Genomic DNA, 25,951 nt, shown 5'->3' with positions numbered 1-25,951 from the left:
GAGAAGGTGTGTCCAAATTTTTGGTCTGTACTGTATGTATGTGTATGTATGTATGTATGTATGTATGTATGTATGTATGTGTGTATATATATATATATATATATATATATATATATATATATATATATATATATATATATATATATATATATATATATATATATATATATATATATATATATATATATATATATATATATATATATATATATATATATATATATATATATATATATATATATATTTTAGGTGTGCTTACCCTCGATTTACATTTTGAGTTGTAGTGTTTTGTCTAAAATCTGATCTCATTCCATTTCCCCTTTGTGCCTTTTTGTAAACTAAAGACTTTTATGTTATATCCTGTTCAGCAATGATGGTCGAATTTAATACTTCAGATACTGATTGCAGTATTTGCTATAGAAATTATTTAAGACAAATTTAATAACAAACAAAAAAAACAGGGTCATCAATATTTAGTGAAAAAAATGGTCATGCCTGAAAGAATTAACTTCAGGATCCATACAACATATTAGATGGTGGCAAGATAAACCATTTGTACAAAGTTGATCCTTATCAATTTTGGGTCTGTCTCCCGCTGGATGGAACTCCATTTCCTAAATTCTAACCTATTGAGACACATCTGAGTGATTTAGATCGCATCTTGTCCAAATTCTTTACGTACCACATCTGCTGTTCAGAAATGACATACAAATGTGAAAATTGTGTGCAGTATGTTGTCACTTTTTTCCTGCCTCACAGTGTAACAAATTGACAATCTGGTTTAGGTCCTCCTAATCAGAACAATAAATCACTAAAAGAAATAACGAGTACATTTAAAAACAAATTGACTGTTTATTTTGGTGCTATCTCACAATTGTTCTTTGTCCAGTGACTTCAACATATGCGACCAAAAAGGTAAAATGACAAACACAAGTTGGTTTTCCATTTTTATTAGAACAAGCACTATGTAGCAGCAGTGTACAGTGTTTATGGAAAGATATGTTCTTGTTAAATTGCACTTCAGAAGGTACCCATTTGGAAGATTAGAAATGAACTGATCTGACAGTGCTTTTTTTGTGAAACATATCAGTCTGCACAATGACTCCAATTCAGAAAACAAAACTTTTCATAAGCATCCGCAACATTCATTCCTTGACAAGCTTGTGTAGTCTAGACAATGGATGACATCTAACCCTATAACACGTATTTATTTATTTTTAATGATAAATTAATATCCTTTCAATCTGGAATTCTTAAAACCAATGGCTATCTTTTTTTTTTTCTGACTCGCAATCTAAAGCTCTTGTATTTATAGTTAAATGTTTTGTGGTTCTGGTTTTAGAAGCGGGACAGCATCTTATAAAATCTGCAAGCGCTTCAAGCTGTTTGCATATTCTAACCACCGGAGATGACTTAACGTGAGGAAAATGTGAGCCACATGAGCTGTAAGCAGGATCTGGTCTTTATAAGGGAATCCAAATGTGTTAGTGATGCATTAGTCAAATTCATTAAGGCACAGCAAGTGAAACCAATGATGACTAGATTCAGCATTGAATTGTTAGCACATTATTAAAATGGGACACTATGATGTAAAGCCAAATCATTTATGTTCATTTTGGTCTGTAATCCACAACAGTACACACAAATCTATTATCTTTAGGTGTGCATTGATGGAGCTTCTCATATTGGTTTGAATGCCAGTAAATTCAATGGCAAGAAAACTCCACAAGAATGTTTTTATGCAAAAAAAAGTGGAATATGACGGCAAGAAATCTGAAAAAGTAACTCAACATACAGTCACATGTTCTGTAATTTGTCAAACATACTGGATAAAAAGTATAACTAAATGAAAAATGCAGTTTTACAGGATGTCCAGCAGGTGGCTCTGGTGGTTAAAGCAAAAGTGAACAATGTTTACTAGGCTTTCCTCATTCTGGTTTAGGTAATGATATGTGGTAGGTTGGTTTAGCACAATCTAAACATCTTTTTTTATCAGTTTATTTTCAGTTTGAATTAGAAGGATTACATTCTTTGGCTTCTTCACATCATAACGATAATAATTTTGGTGAAATAATAGGTTTGCATCATAAAAAACTATAATAGAAATAAAATAATCTTTTTTTAGCAGGATTGGTTGGAGGCTGGATAGACGGGTGAGCAACTGTTGGCGACAAAATAAGAGCTAAAATGTTCTTAACTGTGGCAGGATTATGACAGATGAATGGTCCAAGAAAATATGACACACCCAATGAATGCATCGTGTTAGTTGGCTAGTGTGAGTTTGTGTTATGTAAGGGCAAGTAAAGTGGAAGGAGTGGTTTCAGGTTTCTTCTTGTGACTGAGTCTAAAATAAGCAAAGGGTCAGATTTGGTTTGGTGTAAGTTAAGAGTAGTAATACGCAGAGACACTGGACACTGTTGTGAGTATATTGTGAAACATATTACAGCTGTATTTATCAGTAAAAGCTTCAAACAAAACATCAGACTATATTTCATCTAATACTGCTGCTTTTTTAAAAAAGACCTTTTAATTTTTCTCCCTCACGGGTAACGGCCTTCCCCATTCCAAAGTATTGAAAGGCAATAAATAAATAAAATTGACCAATTACTATAATATCCCTTTTCACTAAATTCATAGTCCAATATTTTTTAATATATAAAAATACTTCTTTTTTCTACAATTATATAATGATGCTCGATGCCAATAAGAGCTGCACTCTAAGCATGCATGGTATCGAAATTAATATAAAAAACTTACAGTTTAAAGTCTAATCTAAGTCAAAAAACAGTGAGGATGATGTCTTCATCTAAACAGCACTACTGTGACTGAGATGCATGTCTTTTTAAGGCAAGGACAAACGTTTACGAGCTGAGGGCACAAATACATAGGAGTGGTTAGATTGTTGCCCTGACAACCCAGCTTTATGGAGCACAATGAAGGTGACCCCAGAGGGTGTTTCCATGGATGGGTGACATGACAGCGCCTCTAAACCTCAGCAGGGTCGCTGGGCATCCGGCCCCCTCTCAGCTCTACCACAGCTCTAAACCATGCACTCGTGTTTTATTAATACTTCATCCCCTCTTTTTTGTGCATAGGTAGCTTCCTTCATGTCTGTGATTATTCAATGTACTACCACAGATGTACAGTCGACTCCATATTGATAAAGCCAGGATTTCGACGGAGCTCCCAGTATGTGCTTTTGGCGACCCAGCGCTCCCTGTGATTAGAATCTACCACTTTCCTGAAAAACAAAACATGATTTTACCTCACAGTTTTACAGAAACTCGATTACACAAGATGTTCACATTTCCTCTGAACTAACTTGAAAAAGCGCGGCTCCTGCCTGATGTCGTTCTCCTCGTTCCATTTCCGCCTGGCTCGCTGAAGGTCTTCTATCCTCTGTTTTTCTGAGGCTGCCATCTCGAGATTACCTTCCTCTAAGTACCTGTAAAGCCAAACAGACAATAGTCACTAAATATACATTCCTACACTGTCGAAGAAAAGATTCCAGAAACAAAACAGACGGAAGACATTACCTTTGATCTGGTCTGAATCTAGCATCAGTCCGCGGTAAGGCATCTTTTAATTCTGGGCATAATTCATTTAGTTCAATTGCAAACCTGGTGAAGCCATAATATAACTCATAGTCTGTGGGCATGGAGCCTATACAGAGAACAATTGAGAAGGAGAATAAGATTAGGTCGTATAAATTGGGTGAAAGAGACAGTGTGAAACGGAAAGTGCATGCCTGGTCTCCAGACACATTTGGCAGAAGGTGGGACGCCACAGTAAAGACCTTCGTGCCATCTTCCGAAAAGTCTGTGAACGACTTTGCCCTCTTGATCCATCACAAATCCCTGCACCTCATTGACATTTGAACTCCAGTAATTTCCCTAGAAATGCAAAACCCTGGATTTATAGTAAAATGCTGACTCATACAGTAGAGTTATTGTGGCTGGTGATACCTTGACGAAGGTGAGTTTGCAAAGGCAGGCGCTGCTCTTTGTGTTCCTGATGGTGATCTCTCCATAGTGTTCAATCCATCTCCGTCCACTCAGAATGTTGTGAACACAGGTTGTGACTTTATTCCACTCATAATGATCTCCAAAACTACAAGAAATTAAGTACACAGTAGAGGAGTGTTATAATCGATCTACTGATTTTAGTTCGTACTTCCATGCTAGTGATGACTCGTTTTAGAAGTGTCGCTGCAGAAGGACAGTTGTTTTCACTTGAATGCTCACTGCTTTTTTGAGTAGAAAAGTAACATGTGTTTGATCATTGTATAGCCGCACATGAGAAATAAATAAGTACATTACCTTGGGATTGTTAGATTCACAAAGCCAATTGGTAATATTTCCATGGACTTTCCCCAAAATTTGTTTTTCCATCTAACATCTAGAATAAAGAGAAGTACATAAGACCTTATAAGCCTAAAAAGTAAAAACGTGTAGAGTAATGACTCTTCACATGGCACTAATTGGAACCATGTCTTACCTTGCCAGACGGTAAAGTTCTTTGACTCACAGTGGCATGCGGAGACGGGGGGATGGTGGCTCACCTTTGAAACAACATCAAGCAAAAACATGAAAAATTAACAGCTTCTCTGGAAAGGTGTTGCATAAAATATATCATCATGTATATTAAATGCCTGTTCAGCAAGACATCATTTGTAACCATTACAACAATTTGAGCAATAATATTCTTCAATATATACATTTGAATAATAATCTTAATACCTGTTCAGAGAAGAAACAAAAGCCCTTATCTTCACGTATACATTCATAAGTCTCTCCGAGAAGCGGGTTGAATGGCTTACTTCCTGCTCTGTAGTAAGTGGAGGAGTAGCCTGAGACAGCGAACGCAGCCACTAAAACCTGTTTGTGGAAACAGAACAGTAAATTAGTGCACGCACGCATTAGCAACAGTTACAACATAAGGCAGGTTAAAAAGGGCCCTCGTGAATGGCTCGTTCATTAATCAGCATCTGCACAACACTTAAGTGACTAATGAAAGAGACGGTTCTTTGAAGTCGTTACCATGCGCTCGAATGGGTTTTCGGTCTCGGCAGCCTTGTCCAGGAGCTCGCTGTACTCCATCTCCTCACACATGCGCTGCAGCGTGTTGAGCGGCTCGTTCAGCTCCACTGGCATGGACACTTTGGACAGGTCTTTGCCAATGTTGTTCCTCAGGATGTTCCACAGGTTGATGTTGCTGATGTCGGGGCAGGGAGCGGGCAGGCAGGTGCGACGCCCGTTACGGAAGGCACTGCCAGCAAAGTCTCCATTGGCCACTGCGAACAAAAACAGTTCATCATCCGGAAGGCTGGACGAGCTGGACTCTGACTCTTGTGTTGGAGAAAACATGTTCTTTTTTAATGTTAAGAACAGTCTTGTGTTAGTGTGAGACTGATATTTAATATTATAGTTATAGTCTTTATTTTGTTTTTTAAAGATTTGTTTGCCCATAGGCTTTATTGACAGGAAAGCACAGAGTGCAAATGGGGGATGAGAGAGAAGGGAGGACATGCTGTAAATTGTCGGAGATGGGAATTGAACTGCACAGTTTCTTCATTTTTGATAACGATTTCTTCTGCTGCTCAGTTGCATGTCTGTAATGGAAACAATTTCCCCTTGGGAGGGGAAAAGTAATTCTGATTCTGATAAAGGAAGAGAATGGTCTAAAAAGTCTGGCTTTGGTCAATTGCGTTTACTTAGCCATCTGTGCTCGCGTACTGATCCCCCTTTAAGTTTTGTCATAAGTGCAATGTTTCTGTTCTGTTTGTGAAGCCAAAGAATCTTACTACGTCAATACTCTCTCTGAATCACAGGGAAATTCTGCTAAATTTTGGTTAAATCCTTATTGCAGAATTCTAAAAAAAGAGGGAGTCTTTTAGAGCCGAGGCGATCGCTGCCATGGGCCCGGCCGTATCTGCTGCAGTATCTGCTGAGCTGAAAGTAGTGGGAGCACGCATGGACGAAGTCGAGCAGCGTGGTTGTCTGCTTTTGTACATAAACTATGTGATTAAAAACATCAACTCATCGATGTGTCAAATGTGGGAAATTGGATTTGTGGGAAATTGGAAAGTACTTGCAGATGTGCAGCAGGGGGACGTGGTGAGCCAGGGAGGTCATATATCCAGTTCCTTCTGAGGATTGGTGTCAGCAGTGCAGGGGGAGTTTGTTGGGGGGGCCTTCATTAGGATTGGACTTTCCTCCCTTTTACGATTATTTTTTTTTTATCAGGTTTTGGTTTGGATGCCTGTTTCCAGCATAAACCCTTTTGTTTTCTCTTTACCCTTTCAGTGGTTTTGTATTCCCATGATTCTTGTGTATGTTTGTTATTTCCAACCAGAGAGATAAAAAACATCTGAAAGTTATCAACGGTTGGATCAATACAATCAACCCAATAGTGTTAAGTTGCGTTCAGTTGCATCCTTCAATGTGAATGGCAACCCAACCAACCAACAAACCAACCAACCAACCAAACAAACAAACACAAATCTTAAAAAAAAAAAAAAAAAAGAAAGAATAGGCAATATGTATTGACAAGAGACATATTTGAATGACTCTAAACATCAAAAATTAATAAAATTCTGTAAGAAAAAATACTATTATTCATCATACAAAGGCAAACGTAGAAGGGCTGCATTGACTTTTTCTGACTTGAATTGGAGGAAATACAAACACACACTGTGGAGGTTCAATGCCTGCTTAACGACGACCTTATCTGGAGGAAAATGACACTGGGGAAATGTCTCCCCAGCAGTCCTGAGAGGACAAATTATAGCCATAGCCTCCGAAAAAGCTAAATGAATGAAAATGTAAATTGTTGGAGGATAGCCATGCCAAAAGGGGTGTCCTAAAATGCTACAAGAAATTAAATGATAAGAGGAGAAATGAATGATCTGACTTCAAAGGAAATGCTCTTTACCAAACAAAGGTATTATGAGAGTGGATAAAAAAATCTAAATTGCTATCTTGGAAACTTAAAAAATAACAAGCTGAAAGAACATTTTTTTAAATATGGGACAGGCAAAATTATGTAATCTTAACCAAACAAGACCAAATTCAAATTAAAAAAATTAAGAGCTGAAATAACAAGGTGCAATCAAATGATTTAAGAACTATAAATCTCCCGGGAGCAATGGGTTTACCTCAGAGTGGTATAAAGCTTTAAAAGACACACTTACACCTTTCCTTTTGGCAACTTACAGGGCACTTAAGAAAACTCAGACCCCTCTTAGTTGGAAAGAAGCCATCATATCCCTGATACCAAAAGAAGGGCAGGACCGACCGGAGTGTGCCCCATACAGACCCATTTCTATTCTGAATGTGGACTATATACAACTGAAATATGTCTAAAAGAATGGAACAAATACTCCCAAACCTAATCCACAATGATCAAACAGGATTCATTAACAAGCGACAAACACAAGAAATCCTTACACATAATGAGCCAAATACAAAAACAACAAAACAAAGCTGTAAAAATGTGTTAGGACGGTGAGAAGGCTTTTGATTCCGTTAGCTGGCCATAATTGTTTTAAGTGCTAAACAAATTTCAAATCGACGATTTAATTATAAAAATAATAATAGTTTGTTGTTTATTTTGTGTTGTTTTTTAACAGGTTACCCATGAAAAAGATAACTTTTTCCATTGGGGTTTCCCTGTATAAATAAATAAAATGAATGGCCACCACCTGTCAGGTGCTGCTGTATATGGACCTAAACCTATGACTTATTAATGAATGTTTATAGTTAGTCTCCTTCTCCTTTTTAAGTTTTACTTCCCCAAACAGGGAGTTGGAGCTCAGGTGAAAAACAATCTTTGCCTATTAATGTTTATTTCCATAGCGGCTCTTGCTGCAGTGTATGAATACAGTTCAAAATGAACCTAAATGTAAATAGATTGTCATTCCTTTTCATTTGTTACATCATTTTGAATCAATTCGTAAAGCATTTGCCTTTCAAGTTCTCTGTGAAAACTTCAAGTGCCTTGGTCCTTTCATCATTATTAAGTGTGACAATGATAAAAGAGGAGATTCCACTCACACTGCAGTTACAGTCTTTGGCAAAGAGCCCTCCACACTCTACTACCTCAGTCACACTGATTAATAACCTTGGATCTGTGAGTGTTGGAGTGTGCAGAGTGGGATCCCCTGCTTTCTTTCCTCTCTAATGATGAGTTTGATGCTCGATTCAGATGCAAAATGGCAAAACGTGACCTACTTTGTCTGGAGACATTATCCGTGACACTGGCGTTGTCCTCGGAAATATTGTCGCTCACATCACTGACATATGACTCATCGTCTGAGCCCTGTGAGGGGGGACAGGTACAAAGTGGGCAGAGTCAGAGCTGTACAGGATTCAATGACACAACAGAAGATGTGGACACACACACACACACACACACACACTGCAGATTGCCATTGGCCAACAAACTGCAGCAGTGACCCACTATCTATGCCACTGCAGTAATCATGAGATGAGACACTGCAGGGATTTTATACTTGGATTTTATACTTAAACACGGAGAGATGCTCAAAATCACCTCTCAAAACTAGTACTACTGGTCATTTGGGCAGTTAATGCAGGTTTTTGAGATTTACATTTGTTTTGTTTACACTGGAATCTAGAAACAACATGGCGGCAGCTTGCAATTTTGGGACAATAGGGACATCGCATGTTGCCAAAGGGAAGCATGTTGAAGCCAATTTCTGATTCAAGTCTATTATTTCAGTCAATAAGGTGTAGCTTCCACAGTGTAATAAAAGTCTAACAGTTGGTGCCAGTGGGGCTAAAGGACAAGGGCTTGATAAATTTCCTTGGAGAGTAATCCTTGTTCAATGCATGAGCAACAAAGTCTCCCCAGAGTGCTATTGCTCTTGTGACAATAAAGCAACTGTACAACTCAAAGATTAAACTACATTTTGAAACAAAGTGTGGAACTGCAAACCAAACTTGACAAGATGCATTACAATTCTAACTTGAACAATATTTCTCAACTATTGGCGAAACTTTATCTCTCTCTCCAGCAACTTCCTCTACAACATCCTTCCTCTGTCAACAACGAATGTGTATTAGCTTATTGTGCTGCCCCATTATACCTCATTTTCGGACGAGCTGGCTGACAGAAGCACTTCCTGGGCATCAAAGAACTCTGAAACCGACTCTGACATGGACAGTCGACTCTCGTTGGAAGCCTGCTGAGTCAGAGGGATCCCCATCTGTTCTCCAACCTGAAGCAAAGAAACACAATTCATGGCACAATGCTTTTTTGTAACAACGCAGACAGATTTAGAAACAAACTCGCTCGCGCGGTAATCATTTTTGTAATTAGTCATTTTTCCATTAACCCTGATGTCATGCGCCGCTACAGAATGATAATCCTTTAAGCTCACCTGCCAGGACTCACCGAAAGGACCATCAATTTGTGCGGACAGGAATCAATAAAGCAACTGACGCAGGACGCAAACAAGCGCTTCACTATCATGCTAGCCTCGAGAGCCGAAAATTAGCCCAACCAGTGACAAAATGACCAGTGTGTGACATACTACTTCGTCCGGTGTCGAGATGATGTTGACGCTGACGACTTGTTCAGTCAGGACGGATTCAGAATGGATGCGATTTAGACGGCTTCGGAGCTCTGCATTCTGGGACACGGCCTGAAAAAGATTTGATTTAATTTTTTGGTATAACTCAAATATTCCATTGTCAAAGTAATACACAATGAATCATGATGAATAGTACTAAATTGGTGATATTTGTTACATTTTGTGAAATTATAGTGAAATAAATAATTTACCAAAAGAGGATTCTGAACGATTGCAAGATAGGGTCAAAGAACACAGCAACAAGGCATCAGTATATTCACAGTTTTGTTGATTTTACACATTTTTCTCACATTTATAGTTGCCCCACTAGACTCTATCTGCCCCTGACCCTTGAGTTATTTTAAGTCACAGTAGCATTCATGGGTTTCAGCTTCCTGTCCTCAATTTGGGGACTTTTGCCTTTCCAAAAGCTAAATACTCAAGTAGAAATATAAAGTTTGAACAATTTGGAAGTGAAATTTACTGTATTTCAAATCTGATTTAAGATTTGAGTTAATGTTATCGAACAGACAAAACATAAATATAATGCACAAATTATTTTATTTCCAAACAATAGACCCAAAAGTTAAGGTGAGGTGCAAATCAAACAAAGTAATATTACTTAAGTTTTATTGGCAATGGTGCAAGATCTTCATCACTCTGAAACACACGGATAGTAGTAATAGTAGTAAACCCCCTTAGTGTAACCTTTATCCATTGTTCTAGATGACGTTAGAAGTTGTTTAACCAACTACATGGTGTTTTGACTTCATCCAGCCTGTATTTACCACTCGATCAGTTCAGAAATGCCACGTTGATTATTTGTGGGTGTTGGATTTAACAACAGTAGCAGCTGTTGCTCTCAAATTCCTGAATTACTATCTCACATTTAACTCCTACTCAGCTATCCACTCTGACACCTCGCCTTGAACAGTCTTGCCATGTTCGAGCCCAATTAGGGGCAGACTGCAGAAAACATGGAAAAAAAACGTTCTGCTGAAGCGGTGTCAACTCTTAGCGGGAAAAGACCAATTAGGTGACAAGTTAGAAGACGAGCCTGAGAAGCTAGAGTTAATGAACTGCACCGCACACTTTATCTCAGCAATTAGGACAGAGAGATAATTTGGTGATCACGACTCACGCGTCATGCTTTCCAACTGTGATTAACAGAGACGGCTCAAAATAAAAACATTGTGAGTTTGTTTAGTCTGACGGCCTGTGATAATGAGCGCAAAAGACAAACAACAGATTCAAATGTGTGGGAAAAGACATAAATTACAGCAATGAGTCATGTTTTAATCCTGAAGCAGTGTTCTGAAATTGGTTTGTAAAGGACTCAAGCACAACTGTGACTAATATGAGAATTGAGAATCCCTAGCCATGGCCAACGCGTAAACGACATGGAGTCATTTGCACTGAAAGCTCTGCAACACAGTTTGGAAGACAAACAAAATACAGGTTGAGTTTTCTCGTTACCTGTGAGAGCGATTTCCTGAGACAGGTGATCTGTGCTGCCTGCTCAGTCTGCTCCTGCTTCTCCAGAATCTGCTTTATCTTTTCTTTTTCTATGGCCACCGTGTTAAAAGCTGACTTCAAAAGAGAGTGCACTGGAAGGAAAAGCAGTTGAGTAAGTAGTGAAATGTTTAAACGTTTATAAACTTTTCATGTACTTTTACAGACATTTTGGAAGCTAAGATGAAGCCTCACATGAAACCTTTGAAAGTCAATCTAATTAGATGTGACTGGACACTTTTAATGGCCTCTGATTCTAAAACTTGTGCACGCTGCCGTCTGCGCAGACCTTTTTGGGCGATGGTGCAGAACTCCTCCTGTAGTTTGATGTAGTCACTAGTGTACTCCACGCTCTCCGTCAGCCGCGACACTGGGGGCTGGTAGTCTGCGAGATCGGCGCAGAGGTTGGGGTTGGACGAGTGCAGGCGGACAGGGGACATGCTCGCCGACAGTGGGACCTGGAGACAAGATGGTGTCCACAGAAGACAAGCGTGAGTGATCACCTGGAGGGAATAGGAGTTGTGAGCTCACGCGCTCTTAACATGACAGCCAACCAAGGTTATTCCCATTACTTATTGAAGCTTTCCCTTTACTCAGCAGCTTTACTGGCTATAAAGAAGCCAGTTGGCCAATTAGTGTCACCACTACACATCATTTACGAGAACGTTAGCAAACCCAGTCTTTGATGTGCTTATGGTCATTCTTAAGGGCAGATTTCAGGTTCTATAGTGCATTTGACAGGTTTTCATGGTGTGTAAATTATTACTTTGTTTAGTGTGATTCTACCTGTTGTAAGTATTTAGAAATGTTTTACAGAAAATATGTTGAAAATTACAGGAAGTAGCGCTCTAAAAAGCAGTCTCTCAATCCATCCCAAATTAAGGGGGACACATTTTTCTGTCAGTTTAAACAAAATGAGAAAATGGTGGTCACGCATTTATTTAAAGCCCTGGTGCGCGAACAATAGACATAACATAGCATTATTTTTAATTTGGGATGTTATTGCACTTAAAAATGTTGTTCCTTTTCCACAGTATTGCATAAAACACATCTATTGGGTAAATTATATGAGATTGTTGGTAACAGTTATGTAATTGCCACTTCTTATGTCACATCTGCTGTTCATGTCCAACAGCAAGTAAAAGTATAAAGTTCACTAAATATGTAGGATAAAGTAGGAAGCATTTTAACATTCAAATCAAATATAATTGTGTTGACTATGCTTTAGTGAAATGTGTCTTCTAACCTGTCATATGCACTTTAAATCTCTCTTTTCAAATGGAAAAAGGAGCAGCATTGCCTAGAAGTGAATTTTAGAAAACACATTTGTGAAAAGCAAAAAGAAAGAAATGTTAATGGGCAAAAAAAGCATTTCTCTGTGAGTGCTAGTTTAATAAAAGCCAGCTTTACAGCAACCTCATTAAGGAACAATAAGAAAGAAATGAAAGAAACAGAAAAAAATGATTCAGCCTTGCCTCAGTACAACCATTTTCATCTTTGAGTGCATAGCTACAACACAATCATCAGAACAATTACAATACAAGTGTTATGTGAAAGCTTGTGGGTGAGAAGACGAGTACCTGAAGCTGGAATTTTGGATCTTTGCCGACACTTTTGGTTCTCCATCTTCTGTTCATGCGCTTTTCTTTCTTAGACAATTCTACACAATTTGTCTAAGTGGCACACATCAACACACAACACAGTGATTACAGTGACTTTCACGCACAGGTTGCAGCAAAAAGCAAATTATAAAGGGTTTAGACAACATAAGCAGTGCAAACTACAAAAGTAAAATGGCTGATCAATTATGGCTGTGACTGTGTGAGTGGTTTTGAGTGAGTGACTGCAGGCAGCACAACACCCACACACAGTTACACAATGTTATAATATAAACTTTATATTTAGCAAGAGGACTGTTATTATATGGCACCTACTTTAAGCTGGGGAAATCTTTACCTGCATTTCAGTGAAATTAGGGGCCGACTGGGTTCTTTGCAGTATCTCCAGACTTTGCAATAGTCGACTCAAATCGGTCAGGTTAGACTGGCATCGGGCGAGCTCTAACAATTGAATACAAAGAGTAACAAGTATGATCATTACAGCACTCCTCTGCCTGTTTAATCAGATTAGGACCAAAGATAAGCAGGGAAATGGCCCTTACCCTCTGCACACTTATCCATCTCCGCTGACTCCTGCAGCCACACGGCCACCTTGCTCTGGCCGTTGCTGTAGGAGGCCGGGAGGCTGCTGTTGCTGCTGTTACTGGGGGCAACTGGTTGCCATGGCAAGCTGCTGGGTTTTGCCTGCTATAATTGAAGCAGATTTTTTTATTTTTACATATCGAAGTGTGATTTCAGATTTTATGAATAAATGTTATGTATAGTTTTGTTTTGTTGCAGGTAATGAATATTTTGCTATTTGATTGATTTGATTTTTAGACCATGAAATAGAGCCTATTTAGCTAATTTGATCAGGATAAAGCTAAATAAATGCTGCTTGAGGACATCTTGATTGAGTATACGTGCGTGATAGTTTCTACATCCGAAACACTAAATGTACATGGTTCCTGTGCGATTTTGGTGTAATTCTTCCTTTGTGTGAGTCATAAAACTTCTTCTCTCAGCACATGGCAGGTTTTGAAGTCTGTGCATGTCCAGGTTGTTCGATTACTTGTTTAAACCCAACATAAAACTAACCATGCAGAGCTAAAACTGTCTTTTGCCTTTACATGAGTCTATGATGTAGCGCTGTAGTTTGTAGTCTGGAAAGAGCGCTCATCATAGCAGAGAATATCCAGCTGCTCTGGTTAAAGATGGCACTGATCATCTCTGATAATCTGCTCCGGGAGTCAAAGTCCCAGTCCCAGTGGACACCTTCACCTGAGAGGTTTTGGCTTCACTGGTTCACACACTTAAAAGGGATTTAGACTTTGCAAGTCCTGACAAACAAGCCACTCTGTTATCCGAATGATCTGGATCCAATTACCAGTTTGATCACAATGGCTGTCCTTAACGTTTAAATCAGGGACCACAGCAAGGTCAATAGTGGAGAAGGCAGAAAATCAGTAACTATAGTGTGGGTCTCATGTCTCCTTGTCTGTGATATTTTAAGTTTCTATTAAAAAAAAATAACTCCCATGATGAACCCAAAGTGAATTGGATATTCCGCTCAAGGCAAATCCCATAACTGACATTTTCCTTCTACCCCACATTTTCCTTTGAAGTCTGTGTGGAAAGCTAAACCTAATTTAGCCGTGGGATTAACGCAAGAACTCACCTTGGCCTCATGTCCCAGAGTGGATACATTTTGGGGAGATTCGATGGAAGTTGAAGGAGGAAACGGCCTCATGGTGGCCTCTCGAGGAGATCGCACAATCTCGTTCTGTCGGTAAAGCCGGTGGTGTCGTAACTTGGACACCCAGGCATCGAAAATGTCTTGGGATTTGACCTAAAGTGAACCAAGGACGGGAAACTAAGTGGCGTGTGTGATGTTATTCAACAAAGCCGCGGTGACAGTATCGATCCATGTTACCTTCAAGTGATAGATATGCTCCTCTGTGTCCAGGTCAATGCGCCGAGTCCTCTTTTTAATTGACATGACAGAGAGGCCCACGTCAATGCTGCCATGGAGTTTGCCTTTCTGGATCTAAGAGAGAAAGACTTTAAGAACGTCTAAACCAAGAAAACAACTTAACGAGAGGGACAACTAAAATATTCAAGGGTCTCTAATAGTTTTGTAAATTCAAGATGAACTGCAGACAAGACAAAATCACAATTTGAATGGACAAGAGTGCCAGCATTTACAAACTTGTTCTGAAATGCATGTGATTTTTAGATTAGTTTTCACCATTTCAGTCTTCACTCAAATGGGTTTAAAATGTGCAAAGTGAACTGAATTAGAAAAGATTAAACCTGGCTTATTGCATTTGTATGTTGGCATTTGGTAGAATTGTAAATGCCAGTTGTTCTAACAAATTATGTACTTCTTCTTTTACGAGGACAACATTCACAACAGAGCACCGTTTTGTTACACCAGTATCATTTGTAATTGTGCTGATTTGTAAAACGCAATTGAGTCTTTTTTTAAGAGCTTTATTAAAGTTGAAAGATTATTAATGCGTGTAATCCCTCCTTGTACTATTATCATTATTAACATACAGTATATTCAATCCAACCCCACCATGTTTGTTTACACATTTGCGCACCACATTGTTCTCTGACAGCACAGCGGGGTCAAGCTGCTTCTGTTACAGCTCATGAGGTAGCGAGCTGCCCGCTGCTGTCCTAGGGCTGACGTCAGAGTCACTTACATCAAGAGGGGACTTGGAGTACTTCAGGATGCCATTGTCCAGAACAAAAAAACGCTGTGAAGAGAAGTTAAGAATAGATTTTAAACTGATATTACATTCAATTCTTCCATTTAATTGTAAGGCCTGGCAAAGGTTTGTGTATGAGACTGAAGCACCTTGTTCTGTTTAGCATTGTGAGGCAGCTGTGCCGAAACAGTAGTCTTTGTGTCACTGTTTGCTAACACACTCACCTTATGCCAGCCTTTCAGTGGCCATTTCCGCTTCTTCAACATAAAACCTTCATGTTTATCTGGCCTCAGGACGTTGCTCTGGCCGATTTTGAGCCCTTCAACGATCTCCCAGCTGTCTGCCTCCTAAAAGAGATAAGATAATGTAACTAATGTAGCAAAGACTAAACTTTTACTGTCACCAAACATCACAAAAACTACTACATTCAGATTCCTTCTGCCCCCTCAGCATTTCCACTTTATTAGCTTTCCCCTGACCACGCTGTCCTTCCCTTTGCAAGGTCTGTATATCAAAGTGACGCGTCAGGATTCGAGGGACAAAAGCGTTAGGACAGGACAGGTATGAGACCCCAGTTTCACCAAGAGTGTCCTCGGAGTGACAAGAGCATTATGCCCTCCTCACTGTACTGCCCTGACAGGAGACAGTGTTGTGTCATGTTTTCCAAGCTCAGATTTCTGCTCTGTCTTCAGCTGAATGCAGCAACCAGTGATACACCGAAGCTTTCCAGCTCAAATTGAAAATGTTTTGTGAAGATACAAATAATGTTTATTATCAGTCGTACTGTAAAATGTGTATTATAAGATTTTGGCGATTTGTGTGTTTCACACACACTTGGCGTCACACCTCGTTGCTTTGTGGGACATTTCATTAATATAAAAAGCCAACAGCTTGTTTAATGTAATGAGCAAGGGGAGCACATCAGTCCTGTAATAAGGTCATGTTTCTCCTTACACTGATTGCACTCTTGTCAGCTGCTTCATGCATATGCAGAACTCGAACCATATGAAGACATTATGCAATGCGTCTGTACCGATTTATCACATAGACGTGGTCGTCTGTGATACAGACACCAGCACTGCTGTTTACTAGTCTGTGTAGCTTTAATGCACAGGCTTGTGCTGGTGTTTATTTTGTTTACAGACAGTCAAGATTTCATAGTGAAGGCTTTAGGTTGAGTTCTGGTCTAGTCCTGGTGGTATTTGGAAGATCATAGACATGATGTAGTTTGAGAGCTACTGTCTTTTACTATTTATCAACATTAAATATAAAAAGATAGCTCAATATTTCACAAAGTAGCATGCGCCATTCCACACATATTGTGGCTTGGTGAAAAGACTCTAAGAAGTCCGTCTCTCACAACAGATCAATACATTGGTTATTACACAAAGCCACAGCTCCATTTGAGGTGATGGTGACTGTTCTATGATCTGAACACAGACTGAGGACTACGAAAAGTCTGAGGAATAAAGTCTGGCAGTAATGCAACAATTGGATGCCAACCGCCATAAAACAACAACAACAACAACAACACAGAGCCAGAGCGATTTCAAAGTGAAAGTGTTGATACCTCAGAGAGTTCCTCACGTCAAGTTTTTTTCATTATGAGCCTTTGAAGTGAAAGTCTCCTTCTTTAACACCTATGTCTATGAAAATAATAAAATACATGAAACAAATGCATGGAATGCATGCAACAAAACACAGGGCATTCAAGAAAAAATAATTACTTTGAAGCGCCAAAGCTCCTTGCAGTGCCCTAAGCGTGGCTCGGCTGTAATGCTACATTGAATCAAGCTGTTGCAGGTACATTTGATGGAGGAAGGAGGACACATGTCCTTAGGGAAGCTTTGGGCCTCATCATCACTATATATATATATATATATATATATATATATATATATATATATATATATATATAAGCATTCAAGCAACATGTTTTTCTAACACAGTTATCATCATTATAGTGCAAAAGAATTAGGACATTTTACGTCATGAACCAGCACTGCAAAGTCTCTATTGATCACACAGTCAATGACTGCCACACTCAATAAACACTATAGAGAGAACAGTACGTAGCACAAGCCAAGGGCTGTATAGACCAAAGAAATTATTCCCTGCACTGGATTTAATCAGCCAGAGCAAATATGGCTTGGTAATAAATGTTGGTGATAAATTGTCTCATTTTTACAGCCCTTTTGTTCAAAAGCCAGCAGAAAGTAATGACAGCATAATTAGTATGGTATACTTATACAAACGCTGATGGTTGAAGATATTTGAGGTCTGGGACACGGCGTACAACTGGAACCATTTTACTGCTTTTACAAACAAATAACAAGTTCAGTTTTGCTACGTTCTGTAAAAGGCTTTTCCTCTGTATGTCTGTACAATTAGGCTGTAGCAGCTCAAAGACACAAAGGGAAAGTAGAGAGGATAAATTTGACTGCAGTGTGAGGCTGGCTCAGCAGTTAAGCTCAGTGGAGGAGGAGGCCTGACACATGGATGAGGAGTTAACACTGTGAGCGAGAAACAGCACTGTCTCTGTCTAATGCAACTACTTCAGCTCTGCTCCCTGAGCTTGTGTGGGCCAGAGGTCAACACTGACACAGCAAAACACAGGATAGTAGGAACACAGATCCAAATACAAGTAATCTGACTATTATGATGGCACAACACCAGGACAGGGACACTGAGCACATGCTGAGAGCAGACTAGACTTACTCCAGGGCGGAATATCCAGCATCTTCAATTATTTAATACCATAATACACTCTATAATAAAAATACAACCCCTAAACTAGAACAATCAGCCCACAACTGAAGTGTGGCAGACATTTTTATGAAGTCACGCCCTGGAGTGTCAGAGGATTTTACATCGCACAGGTTTGATGTCAGACTTAATCAACAAAGTAATATGTGGACTGAGCAACAGTGGCAGTGTGAGTGCACATTCTGCATGTGCTGCGCTAATTGCTCTCAGGAGAGAAAACAGCAGTTGTCAGCACACAGGAAAGTCACAACTATTGACCAGGAAATTTGGGCCTGATCCAACTAAACACACATTATATTTAATTATTCTTGCAGTAGTGTATATATAGTATAGATCTAGGCCCAAATTAGGCATTTCTCTTGAGTCTAGAACAGGTTTTATCAAAAGGAAATTAATCAAAAGGGGTATCTCAAACCGTATCTACTTTTAGGTTTCTCAAATCTTATCGATCACAAGAGCTGCAACTAATGGTTATTATAATAGTCTAATAGTATACTCTGGTGTTCTTGAGGACCTTAAACCTCAAAAATTCATTTTGATCTAATATATTTGTCATGAAACATATTTTTTAGCAAATGGCTGGTCAACACCAACAATTATCACTTATTATCACTAGATTAAAATCATAGGCTCAATTAATAAAATTATCAAATATTATTACTTTTATTTTGGAAATTAAAGCCTCAGTTAAAAGAAATTGCCAAAGAAATAGATCAAAGAGTGTATATACAATAAAAAAGTGTATATATATATATACATACACTTTTTTTTATTGTACATACAAACTTGGAAGGTCCATGCACGGTTTTAACTTTCCACCTCTAGAAAGTTACATACAGTTACTTTAAATAACAAATGAATAACTAAAAAAGGGGAGGTACTGGGCATTTCCCCTGCAAAGCTCTAAGAGAACAGTTACTAACTTCACGCATGTCTCGTTTATCACCTTGAACATGGGTGAAAAGGACCAGGATAATTCAGCGCTCGATCAGTCTGCTGCATCATGACTCAGAGCAGCTGTATCCACCAAGAGTTACATCCCAATTAAATGTTAATGAGTCCCAAACCATGCCAACTAATCTTTAGCTCTTGATCAAGCAGGTGTGTGAAACTAAATGGAAGCTGCTAGGAGAAGCTGTGCCTGTTAATATCTAAGCAGCTTTGGTCAGCCCAGGACTTCATTAAAAAGAGATGAAAAAGGATTACAAACCGAGGTCTTACAAGATGAAACACTTACACATGTAATTAAATCTGCAAATGTGAGTTATTCTAGAACATAACAGATAGGATGGTAAAAATTGTCCAACATCCAGTTCCCATAGCGACTACTTCCAGAGAATGCCACATGTTCAGAGCCCCGAATCTCCAGTAGTTGCTTATAAAATATTAATGAAGCGTGTGCGATGGAAAAGCTATGATGTCAGAGATTCCGGTAGCGGCGTCCTGTTTCTGCTGCCATGGTGACGCAGCGGCTCAGCGGGGTGAGGAGGAAGGAGAAGGGGGCTCTAACGGTTTGGATCCGGTTCAATTTAAGTGCTGCTTGACACGTGAACTGTGAAATAGAGGGGTTTCTCTGCCCACTAAAGACTTTAATTTACACAATTGGGTGAGGTCTGGGCTCCGATAGCTGATTAGTCCTCTCGACCGTAAAGGGCCAGAGGGCTTTTTATTCATGATTTTTAAGTATGAGGGGAAACTGCTGAGTCAGACCGAAAAGGGAAATGGTCCGATTTACAAGAAACAGCAGCATCTCTGTGAACAATGTTTAATCTCAGCTATTTATACTTGGTTGAATGTTGTAGTGACGCACATTTTTTTAGCCGATATCACGGTCCAATATTTGTCTTACTGCTGTGGCCAATATCCATTATTTGCCGAAACCAATTTCAAGATTTAAAAACCCATAACAATGCTCATGTTAAATTATAGTTCTCATATTAGAAAAAATAATGGTGCTAAGTATTTGCTAAATTATCTATATTGGACCAATTCCTTCACATGTTCCGATGATAATTGAAACCAGTATATTTCCCATTGTAATATATTTATAGTTTAGTTTAAGCTGCATTCAGTTTTTTGCTAAGAAAATGTGTTCTGTTGGATTTGGTTTGATCCTGATCTAGTCAGGTTTATTTTTAGGTTTACTCCCAGTTTGTGGGTGAATGTACAAGTGTGAACACACGCTTACTTTAGTTGAGGCTATTTTTACATTCAACCTACGTTGTATTATTACAGTAAAATAAGGCATGGTCACTTCTTCATAATATGTTTAAATCTAATATAAGTTTTGTTTATAGTGTGTGTATAGCTCAGATTGGGTACATTTTGTATTCGACCAATAAAGATGACTCATGAAGGCAGGTAGAAATCCTTCAAAGGCAACATGGCTTTGCCTGTAGCAAAGGATGGATACAAAAAGGCTTTGACCGTTACCATAATTCCTTTCTCCGTCTCGATTGTCACAGCTCTACAGTGTCAGTCATTCAAAGTGCATCTGTCTCCTAGATGTAACTCTAGAGATGTACCTGGCGGCTGTCCCGATGGGAGGAGGAGGATGACGAGGCGCTCTTGTGCACCGGGGTGGAGGTCTTGAGGGGTGTGGCACTCCGCTCCTCAGAGCTGAAGGCGCGGCCGTGGGGCAGGCGCGGCTGGGGCGGCAGGGACGACTGGTACTGGGACATGCTGGGCTCTGGGTGTCTCTGTGGGCGTCCCTCAGCACTCAGCCCGGGTCAGAAACATCCTCCGGGGCAGCACACGTCCTTCTGCTCACTGCTCGCTTCTTATCTGTAACACACAATGGGGAGTTACTCTGGCATTCTTTAATTAGAATAACTACAACAATAATAACTTGATGTGGGATGTCAAGATTATTTGTTTATTGATAATTGTGATTTAATTTTGTCACAATATACTTTGTATAAGAAACTGCTAAATTACGTCATCTCAATTCCATCTACCGAAACCTGCATTTTAAGTGTTTTTAGTGGCACAATAACTTTACTTTATCATTCAAAAGTTTGATTTCAGCTGGTCAAATATAAAATAAATTTAAATCTATTTGATGAATGACAATGCAAATGAAACTAAATGTAGGATTTTGCTGTTGCTTTGTCATGGTGTCAATAATTGCAAAATGTCTTTGTCAAGTTTTTCCTCACAGTGTTTTTTCTAACAATAGAATGAGATATTGTGACAACACTCCCTCCTTGTGATGCCAGCTTCCACTGCTTAAAATGCTATGGCAAACAGCTTTTCAGACACTGAGCCACGCCTCAATGTGAAGCTCTATGTAACCGGTGAATAGCATATTGTTTTGCGCAGTGTAAAATATAAAGCATGGAATCCCATGACAGTAGTGCGTTCAAGCTGCTCTTATAAAATATAATGTAACATTTGCAGTAAGTTATTCATATAAAATTGAACATACAACAAGCATGCTGCTTCAGTAGAGGAGCTTATATCATAGTGTAAAGTGGGTTTGCAGAACGTAGAAGCTTTTTTGTCCTAGATATTGCCAAGCTTTCCTAAAAAAGCAATGCAATATGACTGAACATTTCAAACAGAAAGTGCAAACAAGTGAGTGTCTGTAATAAGCACAAGTCCAGCCTTGTGCTCCAGCTTGGTGCTGTCCTCACTTTATCACTCAGGACGTTGTGATGGAGCCTTTGTCACTGATCAAACAGCACTCATGAGTTTTTATCCAGAGAAGAGTCTAAGAGTCTTGAGTCTTTCAGGAATTCCCTCAATCATTGCCTCTCACAGATTCAAACAGCTTTGAAATGTTCCTTAATTATCCTCTCATTACACTCTGCATTACAAATGGAAACATTTATCATATTTACAAGCGTCACAGTCAACAGACTTCCACAACTCCGACTAGAGTTATCACTGTCACATCTAATATGGTGAAGCTAATGTGTGGCATTCCCATGCAACATACTGGTAATTACAACTGAGTGACTGTAGGTAATATTTACTTAATAGAGCTTGATCAGATTCTCCTTGACAATTACATTTTTCATTTGATAACAAAAACTTTTCTCTAACAATGTCGTTGCACTGAATATATATAAATTATACTGTAAACAAGTACTTACTCTATACATACGTTAAATATAGATTCATGTGTGTAATTGTACATTAAATTCCTGTTTCCCAAATACATTTATGTAAATGTAAACATATATTATTTTATGCTGCTGTGGAGCATAATCGAAGCAGAATTAAAGATGATGCTGTTTATAGACAGGAATGTAGATCAACAGCAATTAATGAACTTATATTTTTCTGTAAAGATTGTTTTTGTTCCATAAATGTATGACTTTGAATACAATTATTCTAAATTAAAATGTTCATCTCACAGATGTGGGTCTGCACAAAAAGAACGTGGTCATGACAAAAAAAGGTGAATCAATGGTGCATTTTGTAAGTATTTTACAATCTGCATGACCTTTGTGGTAAGAGTCTTGATGAGAATGTCCTTAATGACAAGGATTCCCCCACACACAGAGTACACCGAGTACACAGAGTACACAGAGTACACAGAGTACACAGAGTACACAGACCGAGTGACACACGTGTTTGAGCAGCAGGATGTTTTCCTCTCCAGCTCTTGAGTGTCGTATAGAGGCGACTCCAAAGGTCCAGCTCTGAGCAGCTCTGCACACGGAGCATACTCACACCATAATCTATAATTCAGATTCTCTCATCATCATCATGCCTGTCTTAAGCCAACCAGGATATAAGCTGCTAAGCTCAGGGCACAATATTAGACTCACTCCTTGACCTAATAAGGAAACAAGTGCAGTCATAATCATAGTTTATACATTTTTTTTTTTGGAGTGTTGTCTTTTCTAATTAACTCAGTGTAACTCTCTGAAGCTCTTTTCAACTGTTGCTGATTGTGTACACATGAGTATTAGTCTGACAAATGACATGTATTATATTGAACTATCAACGAGAATATCTAAATCTGTTCATTCTGTTTATGGGATTAATTACAAGACATGCAGGTTTCAATAAGCGGACAAATGCTCAATAGTGTCTGCTAAGGTAAATGTTAATTAGAGGAATACATTTGATAGTTTTTTAGTGTTAAATGGCATTCCTTGTGGTTTAAGCTTGTCTTGTCCTGTTCATAAACCTATTTATTTGTTTGTTTGAGAAAAAACGTGATCGATCAATGAGAGTACAGAAAACTTCATACATTCTTTGCCATATCATTAACTTTTCAGAGCGGGTCTTTGGTGTAGACTTAACTTTTGCTAAATGGACGGTTTGTGCACGTGAGCTCAAATGTGGCTCAAGGACATAGATGCAAGCTGTCTCACAAACTTCCCATTTTTTAAAACAAACCCTAATATAAGCGTTTTACAGAACTCAAAGGGCAAACATTGCAGAACCGGGTCTAAAATGTTAAACTCTGAATAGTTTACACTGGTTCTAATCATAATGAAGATGAGGGAAATGTTTATTACACCGTCCAGCTATCCAAGCCAGCCACAATTTGACCTTATCGACCCACCCTCACTGTGCAGGTTTGCTGATGTAAAGTGGATCAACAAAAGCAGACTTGTGTCCTAAGTTTGTATTACAGAGCTGCTGAGGACGTCTATTCTTTTTACAAGTGGCTAATAATGCGTATCGATCAGTACAAAGATGTTTTGACTGTGAGGATGTGTCATGTGTAGGCATGTCAAGATAATCGTGATTATACAGGTCACAATATAATAGTAAGAACCAAATAATAATAATGGTGACAATTTTAGAAGCAAAATTAAGTCTTTTTTTGTTCAATTTATAGTCCAACAAGTTGAAATACATGTAAAGAATGGTTTAATCTGGCTGTTTTTATCAAATGTAACTTTATTTTGATTTCAAGTTACATTTTGTAAAGCCGGTCACAAACTTGAGGAACAGTAACATGTTAGATCACAGGAATGAAAGAAAAGGAAACATGTCACTGTTGTTTGGTCACAGTCTCAATAATTGTGATGTTTTTTCTCACAATAATTCTAACACTAAAATGATATATTGTGACATCCCTAGTCATGTGTCAAACTACATGAAGCAGCATCTTGTGGCGGCTAAAGCACTGACTGTGCAAAGGAAACACGCTGTTGTTTTGTCTATCCAGAATCAACTATATTTACCACTTTACTGTTTTTTTTTATTTATTTTTTTACTAAATCAAGGGTAAAACTATGAGCAAAGACTAGGGGCAGGAGAACGTTGAGCAGGACTGGGAAAATCCATCATGCATGCTGAATAACCCTGTGTATTCAAGAAGCCATGGCCTGGTACATTTCATCTGATTTGGAGTTATTCAAGAAACTGCAAAGTCACAATTTGACCTTCATAAACCCAGTTACTGTTGGTGGATGAAGGGAGGCCACAGCAATGGAAGTTTACTTTCAAAGAGTGGCCATTCTTGTAATGACAGAGCTATAAACATTGACGGTAGGTCAGTATCAGAGCAGAGGATGTCTGGAAACACGTAGCCTGCTCTAAATGTGCCCACATAATGCAACATGTAGAGTAGATTCAAATCTGTTGACAAATGTATGTATGAATTCATCTGTGAAAGTGTCAGTGACGCATTACGTCTACAGTAGGCTATGCTACTACACTATTAAGTGAGCAGGAGTGGGCTAATTACTGGTCACACTTCACAGCTCCTCTTGGACATTTAGTGCACGCAGTCTCCATGAAAGCTCTGAAGAAAAGCTTTACCAGCTCCATGTTTAGTGGAAAGATGGTCGTGTCTGGTCCTTGGTGATGCACTCAGGATGCACACGGAGATGCTGCTCTGAACAGCAGGCACACTGCCGCCAAATGCTTCTTCATCTCCTCATAATATGCGTGAAACACGGATGGCTCATGACATGCCAATGGAAGAAAATATGATTGATTTCCTTACCACAAATACGGTGTAATGACCATGTCTTAAGTGTTCTTGGCGCAGAAAACAATTGAGACGTCCCCTCGACTGACTCCCAGCTTTCCAAACACCGATGGCGTCTTTACACGTCCACAACAAAACGATATTTTACACGTAGACTCGCACAGTCAACCGGGAGTCACGAGTGCAAAGTGCTGTGTTAGCCCGTTTCCTTGAATGCGGGTCGTGGTGATGCTCGGCTCAGCTCCGCGCTCGCTCCGCCTCCGCCTCCGCCTCCGCCTCCGCCTCCGCCCTGCAGCAGCAGCAGCAGCAGCAGCAGCAGCAGCAGCAGCAGCAGCAGCAGCAGCAGCAGCAGCAGCAGCAGCAGCAGCAGCAGCAGCAGCAGCAGCAGCAGCAGCAGCAGCAGCAGCAGCAGCAGCAGCAGCAGCAGCAGCAGCAGCAGCAGCAGCAGCAGCAGCAGCAGCAGCAGCAGCAGCAGCAGCAGCAGCAGGGCGGGCGCGAGCGCGAGCGCGAGCGCGAGGCGGGAAGAGAGCGGGAAACAAGCCCCGGTCTGGATCTGAGGCAGGACCGGAATCTAAAAGCCGCACTGGAGTAACCTAAACTGGAACGGAGCGGCGGATGTCAGGCAACTACATAATCAGAATCAGAATCAGAATCAGAATAGGGCTTATTGCCATTTGTCGATAAACTAAATTCACAGACATAGGAACTTGTCCTGGTGATTCGATGCAACACAAACAACAAAACATTGAACACTGAATACTAAACGGCATGATATGTACGTGATAAAATGTAGAGTATAAAGTTATGTAGTGCAATAGGAAGTGGTAGTGCAATAGGAAGTGGTGATATGTACATAATA

General features: G+C 39.4%; 1 protein-coding gene across 7 annotated transcripts; it reads right to left on the bottom strand.

Annotated features, from left to right (window-relative positions):
• Window positions 1-934: 934 nt before the first annotated feature.
• On the bottom strand, window positions 935-25,351 carry osbpl6 (oxysterol binding protein-like 6). 7 transcript variants are annotated; one of them, XM_072444491.1, is made up of 23 exons: window positions 25,108-25,351; window positions 20,714-20,972; window positions 15,647-15,769; window positions 15,417-15,470; window positions 14,639-14,752; window positions 14,384-14,554; window positions 13,269-13,413; window positions 13,064-13,167; window positions 12,688-12,780; window positions 11,397-11,565; window positions 11,072-11,202; window positions 9,557-9,667; window positions 9,110-9,241; window positions 8,232-8,319; window positions 5,040-5,293; window positions 4,740-4,877; window positions 4,498-4,561; window positions 4,320-4,398; window positions 3,966-4,110; window positions 3,749-3,893; window positions 3,537-3,663; window positions 3,323-3,445; window positions 935-3,241 (listed from the first exon to the last, which is right to left on the bottom strand). In XM_072444491.1, the coding sequence occupies exons 2-23, from the start codon at window positions 20,867-20,869 to the stop codon at window positions 3,130-3,132; spliced, it is 2,778 nt and encodes a 925-aa protein (XP_072300592.1). In that variant the 5' UTR covers window positions 20,870-20,972; window positions 25,108-25,351; the 3' UTR covers window positions 935-3,129. The 7 variants fall into 7 exon arrangements, with proteins under 7 accessions (XP_072300592.1, XP_072300593.1, XP_072300594.1 ...); XM_072444492.1 differs by having other exon boundaries at window positions 9,560-9,667; XM_072444493.1 differs by having other exon boundaries at window positions 13,269-13,410.
• Window positions 25,352-25,951: the final 600 nt, after the last annotated feature.

This window comes from Eucyclogobius newberryi, unplaced genomic scaffold (genome assembly GCF_026437365.1).
Source record: "Eucyclogobius newberryi isolate DKJ021-1_F unplaced genomic scaffold, fEucNew1.0.hap1 SCAF_14, whole genome shotgun sequence".
In the NCBI taxonomy this organism is placed as follows: Eukaryota; Metazoa; Chordata; class Actinopteri; order Gobiiformes; family Gobiidae; genus Eucyclogobius; species Eucyclogobius newberryi.
Note: the sequence above shows the minus strand (reverse complement) of the source record. Positions and strands in the feature narration are given on the sequence as shown.